General features: G+C 50.4%; 1 protein-coding gene across 2 annotated transcripts; it reads left to right on the top strand.

Moving 5' to 3' along the window:
* The first annotated feature begins 2,439 nt into the window (after window positions 1–2,439).
* LOC141954198 (acidic mammalian chitinase-like) lies at window positions 2,440–7,076 on the top strand. 2 transcript variants are annotated; one of them, XM_074893481.1, is made up of 11 exons: window positions 2,440–2,467; window positions 3,124–3,153; window positions 3,972–4,173; window positions 4,483–4,539; window positions 4,645–4,810; window positions 4,920–5,044; window positions 5,515–5,638; window positions 5,764–5,949; window positions 6,095–6,214; window positions 6,311–6,452; window positions 6,727–7,076. In XM_074893481.1, the coding sequence occupies exons 1-11, from the start codon at window positions 2,443–2,445 to the stop codon at window positions 6,984–6,986; spliced, it is 1,437 nt and encodes a 478-aa protein (XP_074749582.1). In that variant the 5' UTR covers window positions 2,440–2,442; the 3' UTR covers window positions 6,987–7,076. The 2 variants fall into 2 exon arrangements, with proteins under 2 accessions (XP_074749582.1, XP_074749581.1); XM_074893480.1 differs by lacking the exon at window positions 3,124–3,153 and having other exon boundaries at window positions 2,449–2,467.
* The last annotated feature ends 3,704 nt before the right edge of the window (window positions 7,077–10,780 follow it).

The raw sequence follows: 10,780 nt of genomic DNA, 5'->3' as shown, positions 1-10,780 counted from the left end.
TTGTCTCTGTGGTGGCAATAAGCTGTCTGCCTGTAGTGAGGAACATCAGATCAGCAGCCCAAAAGAGGCATAGCTCTCCCCAGGATTTTATGGGCAAAATCCTTTAGATTCTCACATCCAAAAAGAAATCCAGAATGCATTTAAGCATCTTTGCAGCCTCACTTCACATGGAAATCCAAAGCCAGATCTTGCGTGCACCTCGCCAAGGGCCCATCTACCTAACGTGAACCTCGGCTGCCATAACGCTGCCCTCAGCACAAACATCGGCTGTCAGCTCCGATCTCCCTGTGCCAGGAGACCGATACCCTGGACCTCTGCATCCAGATAAGGGTTAGGACAGGGCTCTCCAAAACACACGGCACCATCACATTCACCTTTACATTTCTCCCCAGTTTAGCCTTCCACAGGGACCTGCCCAACCTCCACAGCAAGGGCAGGGAGAACAAACAACCTCTCTAGAGCAACAGCTCGCGTACACCGAGGGTGGCAGGGCCAGCATGGCTGAGGTCTTTGGGAAAACAGCACTTTTTAGGGAGTTTGCTGAGAGTCAGTGGTCAGACACATCTCCCAGGAGATGGCTGCAAGGCTGTGCAAGCGCCATGCCTGACTGACAAACCTCTGGGCTGAAAAGATGAGAAAGCTTAAGGAACTGTCCTGGAGGTTCACACCAGGAGAGGAACAGATGGGCACTGCTCAACTGGAGTCACCCCAAAAATCAGGGTCCCCTTTCCATGATCCATCAGAAAAGAGCCCCGGCAGCTGAAGGGCAGACAGACTTAGTCCCACAAATAACAGATCTGCAAGGCTCCAGAGGTCACTGAGGGTGGCATTTTCCACATCTATTCCAAATTTACTCTGTTGCTTTATCAACCAAGATAAACACTGGAAAAATACTCCTTGAAGATGGTCGTCTCCTTCATCATCTGCCATATCTCATCTGGAGCAGGTACAAAACCTCAAGGGTCGGTCTAAGGCATTTTAATCTGCAGGTCAGTGACTTCAGTGCCAGCACGTGCTACGGGCCACTTTGAGGCTGTTTTCCAGGCTCCCGTTCAACCAAGTCTGGGTGACCTACGGGAAATTCACCTTCACATCATCTTAACAGGAATTAAGCAGCATCTCAGTGCAGAGCAGCTCTCTGTGTGCCCACTGTGTCTTCCTCCAACATTTGCACTAGCCCTGACCGTGCCTAGTGGGCAAAAGCAAAGAAATCACATAACTCTTCCAACACAGTAATAGCTTTGAGTCTCTAAAGATGAGGAAAGAATATTTTGAGAGAAAAACATCATTTTCAGCACCTCAAACTGCCTTTTAAAAAATTCCATTCAGATATACTTAGAAGAACAGCATTGCATCCTGAAAGCATCAAACATTTAAGCTAAGACAGATACCTTGCTTTTTTAGAAACGCCTTTCACGACAATGAGCGCTGCCTAGTTGATGTAGAATCAAAGACACTCGAGTCATTTCACTCTACGGAGCTTCAGAGAAACCTAAGGCAGGACATGAGCACTTGGCAACACAGAGGTCTCTCAATCTGGGTAAAAGTTGAGCAAATAGAGAGGGAATAAGTGCGAAAGCCAATGCAACCTGCATGAAGCTCTGTCCATGGGCTCTCTGCTTGGGAGCTTGACCCCCAAGAGATAAGGCTTCTGCCTGAAGAACATTATCTTGGCAAGACACTGTCACATTTGTTCATTAGGCTGCTCAGCACCCACTCTCTGGGCCAGCAGCACGCTAATCGTTGAAGGCACGTGTTAAAGCATTCCTTCCACTTCTTGTTCTTATTTCCTGTCAACAATAGTCACCAAGAACAAGTGGGAGAAAAACTCAGGAGGAGCTGATTCTGATTCACTTTGCTTATGGGACACCAGGAAATCCCCTCTACTCCCTGAAGAGACAACAAGCTCAGATGGTGTGGGCAAGAGAGGACTCTGACCACAAAGCCCCCTGGATCCCAAACGACCGTTTGCCTACAGCAGGTGAGCCCAGTCCCTGTGTCCCACTGCCGTGAGCCCAAGCCCTACTCAGTCCTGCCTCGCCGCCCGCCCCAGCCAAGGAGGCCAAACCCTTGCGAACCACCTCTGGTGTGGCAGTGCCTACCACCGCTGGGCAGGCACAATGACAATGCAAGGTTGAACTTCAGCCATTTATCACTCCGTAATCACCAGTGTTGACACAACGCCTGTCGCTGTCAACAACATTTCTGAGAATAAAGCCATCTAATCTTGTTCTCCAACTACCTCTCAGCACCACGACATGGCACAGCCTGATAACAGTGGTGTCTCCAGCTGGAGTGTCAAGGCCCATTGTACCAGTATCATTTTTTGGTGATACGGATATTTACCAAATTTCGTAACATCTGTGGACACATGACTGGCATGAAATGAGAGGAGCGTATAAAAGCGGGAAATGGTCTACACCAGCTCAGTCCTGGTCAAAGATGGCCAAGCTCACTTTGCTTACCGGTAAGTCCTGCTTCAAACTTACTTCTCTACCTTTATGAAAAGTTCTTGTGGCTCTTTCACCGTGACACTGGGTGGCTATACAGGAGATTTTGGGGATTAAAAGTGCAGCACACTCTCTTCAGTCAGAGGAAAATAGACAGCAGATACTTTCGGGATGATCAGATACTGTATGAATTTTGGAGCTGATTTTTTTCCTTCAGCTATGCAAATTCCTGATGTAATTGCTTTATTACATTGAAAATTTATCTTGGATCAAAACCAGGACACTCTGAGGAGGAAAACTGGTCATTCTGATACAAAGGCTACTACTACCTCCATAGCAGAGTATATTCGAAGAGGCTTCTGCTATTTCAGCCATGCTTAAAGGCATTGAGATCATCTGTTGCCTAACCCTGGCTGAAAGAAGCAGCAGAACATTGAGCCGTTAGTGACCATGAGCTCCTCTGTGTGTCCCCTTCGATCAGAATAAATTGGCACCTGGGAGACAGGTTATGTTGGGGTCAGACAGATCCTCGTGCACAGCAGCAAGAACAGGCCCATTGATAGAAGCAATGTTATTGTCTGCATGACCGGACATATATCACAGAGTTTTGGCTAGTTCAGGCATTACCTCACTTCTCACTTCTACGACTAATCCCACACTTTTTTCTTTAAAGGTCTGGTCCTCCTGCTGAACGCCCAGATAGGTACGTGCTCTCTACCCCAAAAACAACTCTACCAAACCCTTCTCAGGGCAGGCAACTGGCACAGACTCACTAGCTAATTCTTTTACAACCCACGGGGAGGAAGGACAGACAGGCAGGCACTCAGCGATGGCGTCTCAGAAGACAAAAGCTTGACGAAGCATGGCTTGCTCAATCTAAAGTGCAAATATGTTGCTTTCTTTAGTGCAGCTTCCTCCTAGCAGCCCCTTCCTGCTCAGCTTGAATGAAACATGAGCGCAGCCACTAGCCTGGGCTTTGCAGAACCTTTCAAAGGCAGCTCAAACAGGCGGCACGGCAAACACACAAAGAGCCTCCCACCTCCCAGGCACTTCACCAGATCCCCTCTGCCTCTCCTCTGCCTTACGTGGCAACAAGGAGAAAGATTCAGTTTCGGGAAGAGACCCAGCACTCAGAACCACCCTGAGATTCACGAGTTTAAGGGTGCAAGAGGCTCCTAGACCGAGACATCTACCAAAACAAAGTAGGAAGGAAGAGAAGAAATCCATTCTTACCCATGGAGAGGCAGTTCTGAGAGGGATAACCAACCCTACTTCACCTTCTCTGAACTCCTTACCCTGCAAGGAAACACTGCCCAATCGCTGCTGATCAGATCCCATTTACGTAGGTACTAACTCCTACGCAAGCGGCCCAGGGCACCGTTCCCTTCCTCTGTGACATGAAGGATGCTTGTAGGGAGCAGCATGGCCTCGTGCAGGGAGGTACCTGCTCCTCCTGCATTTCAGAGACGTGTCCTCTCTGCTCTTTCCCCTCCCCACCACATCTCCTCCATTTCTCTGCAGGCTCTGCCTATGTGCTGTCATGTTACTTCACCAACTGGGGCCAGTATAGGCCTGGCCTGGGAAAATACATGCCTGACAACATCGACCCATGCCTGTGTGACCATCTGATCTACGCCTTTGCTGGGATGTCCAACAATGAGATCACAACTTACGAATGGAACGACGAGACCCTCTACAAATCCTTCAACGGCTTGAAGAACCAGTACGTACCCAGAGCAAAGGGCGTCACTTGTTCTCCCCTCCAGCTCCTGCCCAGCATCTGTTCTGGGCACAATGGCAGAGCCATCCATGGCCAAGGGATGTCAAGGAGAAGAGGCAGATAGTGACAGGGAGGGAAAGGGAGGGCAGGGCAGCGCTGGCTGCCAGCACCGGTCCTTTGAGGATGGTGACAGTGACTCAGTGCACTGCTGACTTGCTCCTCGGGTTTCACACCACGAGTTCACAGCCTACAAAGGCAGACTCACCAAACACTTACTTGCAGTAAAACATGCTCCTGTCTCTCCCTTTGTAGGAACAAAAATCTGAAGACCCTGCTGGCGATTGGAGGATGGAATTTCGGGACAGCCAAGTAAGTTCAAACCATCTCCTTCCCATAAGGGCTCTCTGGAAAGGGATGGAGAGGGCAGAAGAGGCACCAACCAAACCCCAACTCTGTCCTGCTCCATTTCCCTAGGTTCTCCACTATGGTTTCCACTCCCGAGAACCGCCAGACCTTCATCAAGTCTGTCATCAAATTCCTGCGCCAGTACCAGTTTGATGGGCTGGACATTGACTGGGAGTACCCTGGGTCCAGGGGCAGCCCATCCCAGGACAAGGCTCTCTTTACCGTCCTGGTGAAGGTAGGGGGAAACAAAAGGTTTTGGTCAAACCCTCTGCTCTGCACAGCTCTGGCTGCGAAGCCTCAGCCCAGACAGTCCATGGTGAGACCTGTTTCTTGCCATCCCTCAGGAAATGCTGGCAGCCTTTGAGCAGGAAGCCAAACAGGTCAACAAGCCCCGCCTCATGCTCACCGCGGCCGTTGCTGCAGGACTTTCCACCATCCAGGCTGGCTACCAAATTGCTGAGCTTGGGAAGTGAGTAGCAAACCCTCAGGTATTATTCCTGTCACTTAAGGGCTCCTCCTCCAAGCAATTAAGGGAAACTTGGACATTATCTGGCAGAAACCAACCTCGTTGCATGTGGGGTCCCTACTCCTTTGCCTTGGGCAAGAGCGTTATGAGTAGTGCTTGTTTGGTTGGGAAGGGGACACCTCGGAAGGCAGCATAACAACAGGCTGCTCACAGGCATTGGGGAACATCTCTTGGTTCCCAGAATTCCCAGTGCAATTCCCACTCTGCCTTGACCTCTGCCTCCCTCCTCTGGAGGAGAGAATGGGCTCCAGCACTTCCAAGGCCAGCTCGAGACACGTCTGGAAGAACCCAGATGTGCAGAAAGTGGGGACGTGGCCAGGGATGTGGTGGGGTAAACGGCCAGTGCTAAAGGAACAATCAGCTCTGGGTGACTGAGCAGGCCAGGAGACAGACGCGTGCAATGTTCTCCACAGGTACCTGGACTACTTCCACGTGATGACTTACGACTTCCACGGCTCCTGGGACAGAACCACTGGGGAGAACAGCCCTCTGTACAAAGGCCCAGCTGACACTGGTGACATGGTCTACTTCAATGTTGTAAGTATATCTTGCGAGACTCTGTCACAGATGATTATCATGACACCCATGACCAGAAGTTTAAGGAGTCGCCCTCCTTCCTACGTATCCTGGCACAGACTTGAACTGTGGTGGTTGTTTTACAGGATTATGCAATGAACTATTGGAAGAGCAATGGTGCCCCAGCTGAGAAGCTCCTCGTTGGATTCCCAACCTATGGACATAATTTCAATCTCCAAAACCCATCTGACACTGCTGTTGGGGCACCAGTAACAGGAGCTGGGCCAGCTGGACCTTACACAAGGCAGGCTGGATTCTTGGCTTACTACGAGGTATGTGTGCTCCTACACACCTAGGCCACAAGAACACAAACACCCTTCAAGCTTCCCAGCAAGGAATTTTTAACCCATGTATATTCCAACTGCCCCTTTCTGTGGGGCACTTGCTAACTTCTTCATCTCTCCCCTTCTTTCCTAGATCTGCACTTTCCTGGACTCTGGAGCCACCCAGGCTTGGGATGCGCCCCAGGATGTGCCCTACGCTTACAAAGGCAGCGAATGGGTTGGCTATGACAACATCAAGAGCTTCAACATCAAGGTATGCTGGAGTGTGTGGCTGTGTTAGTGAGAAGGCAGAAGGCTCTGCAGCAGCACGTCCCGGGACTAACTGGGATTTCTCCCTGGCACTGAACAGGTTGACTGGCTGAAGAAGAACAACTTTGGAGGTGCTATGGTTTGGTCCCTTGACATGGATGACTTCACTGGCACTTTCTGCAAGGAAGGCAAATATCCCCTGATCACCACCCTGAAGAAGGGTCTTGGTCTGCAAAACAATGGTGAGTAGCTCGAGTACAGTGTGATTCTTGAAGGTGACTCCCCAGCTTTCTGCTGATGCAGGGCTTCAGAGACCCATGAACATTTCCCTCTGGAATCTTGGGGGATAAAGACTTGGACTAGGGTCTAGGTGTCTCAGAGGCCCGGTGTGAGCCAGGCCAGACTTTGGGGGAACACACTTTAATGGCTGGTTCTATCACTAAAGGGCCTATGGAGGGAGGGGAGGGCTGAGAGGCTGTCCACACAGAAATAAGCCCTTTCCTGCTTTTATTTCAGACTGCGTGCCTCCGGCTCATCCCAATCCTCCTGTCACTGAAGCCCCTAGCCAAGGAGGTGGAAGTGGGAGCGGGGGTTCAGGGAGTGGTACTGGTGGCTCTGGTGGCAGCGGTTTCTGTGCTGGCAAGGCCAACGGCGTCTATGCAGACCCAACCAACAAGAGAAACTTCTACAACTGCGTCAACGGTCAGACCTTCGTGCAGAGCTGCGAAGAAGGCCTCGTCTTTGATTCCAGCTGCTCCTGCTGCAACTGGCCATGAAGATCCCAATGCTATTACAGCAAACAGACCCCTCAGATCTAATTGCATGGGATCAGAATGATTAAATAAAGTGTTCTGCAAAAGCAACAAGCCTCCCTGTTTTAACTCATCTCACTCTTAATATTTTGATGCTCCCTGATTCTCTCATGATACTATCATGGTTTGAGCCCAGAGTGGTAACTGAGCACCACACAGCTGCTCACTCACCCCTTTCCCCTCAGGAATGGGAAGGAGAAAATAAAGCAAAAGGCTCAGGTATCACAATAATGGCATGGAGGGATGACTCACCCATTATGGTCATGGGCAAAAGACAGACTCGTTAGGGGAAGAAAAGGAACATCAATTTAATTCAAACACTAACACAGAAATGCTTAACAGACAGAGTAGGACAGTGAGAAGTGTTACCACATCTTAAAAACACCTTCCCCCCCCACCCCTCCCTTCTTCCCAGGACCAACTTTGTTCCAGATTTCTCTACCTCCTTGCCTGCAGTGGTGCAGGGGCAGGGGATGGGGTGATGGTCAGTCTGCTACTCTTTTCTCCTTGGGGGAGGACTCCTCGCACTCTTCCCCTGCTCCAGTGTGGGGTCCCTCTCGCAGGAGACAGTCAGTCCTCCATGACCTTGACCTAACATGAGTCATTCCCACAGGCTGCAGCGTTTCCAGGGATGTGCTGGCGCGGGTCACTCCCATGTGTTGCAATACTCCCAGTGCCAAACTACAACAGTGGGCGCTTCTTCCCACAGAGTCACGGTGTTTTTCAGGAGCAGTCACCTGCTCCCACAGGGAGGTCTCCACGGGCTGCAGATGGGCATCTGCTCCACCGGTGACCACCATGGTGGCAGGGGGTTGGCCCTGGCATCTCACCACGGGCTACAGTGAACTCTCTGCTCCAGTACACCTCCCACCTCTTCCTCCTCCCTTCTTCTGCTGACCTCCATGTTAGCAGAGGTGTCCTCCTCGCAACTCCTCCTCACAACTCCTACTCCTCCTCCCAGTTTCTCCATCTTAAATACGTCATCACAGGCTTGCAGCCACTGTTGCAAATTGGCTCGGCCTTGGCACAGAGGTGGGTCCAACTTGGAGGCAGGGGAGCTTCGAGAAGCTTTTCAAAGGGACCACCACTGTAGCCCACACCCCTGCTACCAAAAACCCAAAAGTGGGTGCCAGTGGGGCAGTCAGTAAGAGGGAAAAAAAGCAGAGGGAAGGGACAGGGGCACATCAGGCTGTGCCACGAGAGAGCACACAGAGAAGGGGCACAGTGGCACCACCAGGACACTGGCTCCCCACAGAGCAAGGCCTGTGCATTTGGCCACAAAAAGCATTCTCCTCCTGCAAAAGTTGCCTTCCAAGGGGAACAGTCTTCAAAGGGCCCACAGCCCTCTGCTCTGGCCATCAGGCATCGATTACTCCCTGCTTCAGGAACGGTTCAGCTGAGCACGTACCAATTCATAGGCCGACTCCTGATGTGTCCTAGAGCCCCAAAAGTCCTCTCCACGGTCCGAGCAGCAAGGGACCCTCATGCCCCACTGCGGCAGACCAAGGGCAGAATCGCAAAATTCTTTTTCCATCTCTCCCAACAAAGGTTCATTTGAAAAATATCTGCTTAGAGAAGAGAAATGAGAGGGAGGGATCACTTCTGCTGCTCAGGAGATTCTGCCCTTCACTTGATGCAAATGTGTCTTAAAAGTCAGTAAGAGTGTTCTCCTTTAAACAACAGGGAATCCACCTCAGGAAAAGAAACCACAGAGCAGGAAAGGCTTTGTGATAGCAGCAACAGTAGCCCAGAGTTTCTTACCAGACTCACAGGTAAGAAAAGGGAGTTTCAAAGAAGCAGAGCCACTGCTTTGCAGGAATTTGTAGGCTGGTTTTTTCCTTACCTGCACTGATCATCATCTGTTTTTTCAGAAACAGATTCAGTTTGAAAAGCAGAGAAAGAGCTGGAAAACCAGTCAGCTTTTTGGTGCTTGTGGTGGTAGTTGACAGGCAAACACAGACCAATCTCAGAGTGTTGGGTAGTCACAGGTCTCCTAAGGGTTAGGACAGGGCTCTCCAAAACACACGGCACCATCACATTCACCTTTACATTTCTCCCCAGTTTAGCCTTCCACAGGGACCTGCCCAACCTCCACAGCAAGGGCAGGGAGAACAAACAACCTCTCTAGAGCAACAGCTCGTGTACACCGAGGGTGGCAGGGCCAGCATGGCTAAGGTCTTTGGGAAAACAGCACTTTTTAGGGAGTTTGCTAAGAGTCAGTGGTCAGACACATCTCCCAGGAGATGGCTGCAAGGCTGTGCAAGCGCCATGCCTGACTGACAAACCTCTGGGCTGAAAAGATGAGAAAGCTTAAGGAACTGTCCTGGAGGTTCACACCAGGAGAGGAACAGATGGGCACTGCTCAACTGGAGTCACCACAAAAATCAGGGTCCCCTTTCCATGATCCATCAGAAAAGAGCTCCGGCAGCTGAAGGGCAGACAGACTTAGTCCCACAAATAACAGACCTGCAAGGCTCCAGAGGTCACTGAGGGTGGCATTTTCCACATCTATTCCAAATTTACAGTGTTGCTTTATCAACCAAGATAAACACTGGAAAAATGCTCCTTGAAGATGGTCGTCTCCTTCATCATCTGCCATATCTCATCTGGAGCAGGTACAAAACCTCAAGGGTCGGTCTAAGGCATTTTAATCTGCAGGTCAGTGACTTCAGTGCCAGCACGTGCTACGGGCCACTTTGAGGCTGTTTTCCAGGCTCCCGTTCAACCAAGTCTGGGTGACCTACGGGAAATTCACCTTCACATCATCTTAACAGGAATTAAGCAGCATCTCAGTGCAGAGCAGCTCTCTGTGTGCCCACTGTGTCTTCCTCCAACATTTGCACTAGCCCTGACCGTGCCTAGTGGGCAAAAGCAAAGAAATCACATAACTCTTCCAACACAGTAATAGCTTTGAGTCTCTAAAGATGAGGAAAGAATATTTTGAGAGAAAAACATCATTTTCAGCACCTCAAACTGCCTTTTAAAAAATTCCATTCAGATATACTTAGAAGAACAGCATTGCATCCTGAAAGCATCAAACATTTAAGCTAAGACAGATACCTTGCTTTTTTAGAAACGCCTTTCACGACAATGAGCGCTGCCTAGTTGATGTAGAATCAAAGACACTCGAGTCATTTCACTCTACGGAGCTTCAGAGAAACCTAAGGCAGGACATGAGCACTTGGCAACACAGAGGTCTCTCAATCTGGGTAAAAGTTGAGCAAATAGAGAGGGAATAAGTGCGAAAGCCAATGCAAACTGCATGAAGCTCTGTCCATGGGCTCTCTGCTTGGGAGCTTGACCCCCAAGAGATAAGGCTTCTGCCTGAAGAACATTATCTTGGCAAGACACTGTCACATTTGTTCATTAGGCTGCTCAGCACCCACTCTCTGGGCCAGCAGCACGCTAATCGTTGAAGGCACGTGTGAAAGCATTCCTTCCACTTCTTGTTCTTATTTCCTGTCAACAATAGTCACCAAGAACAAGTGGGAGAAAAACTCAGGAGGAGCTGATTCTGATTCACTTTGCTTATGGGACACCAGGAAATCCCCTCTACTCCCCGAAGAGACAACAAGCTCAGATGGTGTGGGCAAGAGAGGACTCTGACCACAAAGCCCCCTGGATCCCAAACGACCGTTTGCCTACAGCAGGTGAGCCCAGTCCCTGTGTCCCACTGCCGTGAGCCCAAGCCCTACTCAGTCCTGCCTCGCCGCCCGCCCCAGCCAAGGAGGCCAAACCCTTGCGAACCACCTCTGGTG

This window comes from Strix uralensis, chromosome 24 (genome assembly GCF_047716275.1).
Source record: "Strix uralensis isolate ZFMK-TIS-50842 chromosome 24, bStrUra1, whole genome shotgun sequence".
Classification (NCBI taxonomy): Eukaryota; Metazoa; Chordata; class Aves; order Strigiformes; family Strigidae; genus Strix; species Strix uralensis.
This window is presented reverse-complemented; position numbering and strand designations above follow the sequence as displayed.

Bases quoted from the DNA above. Each gene is read 5' to 3' on its own strand.
- LOC141954198 (XM_074893481.1), top strand. From the start codon at position 2,443: ATGGCCAAGCTCACTTTGCTTACCG. The intron at 4,811-4,919 runs GTAGGGGGAAAC...GCCATCCCTCAG, and splicing joins TCTTTACCGTCCTGGTGAAG to GAAATGCTGGCAGCCTTTGA. The intron at 6,215-6,310 runs GTATGCTGGAGT...GGCACTGAACAG, and splicing joins TCAAGAGCTTCAACATCAAG to GTTGACTGGCTGAAGAAGAA.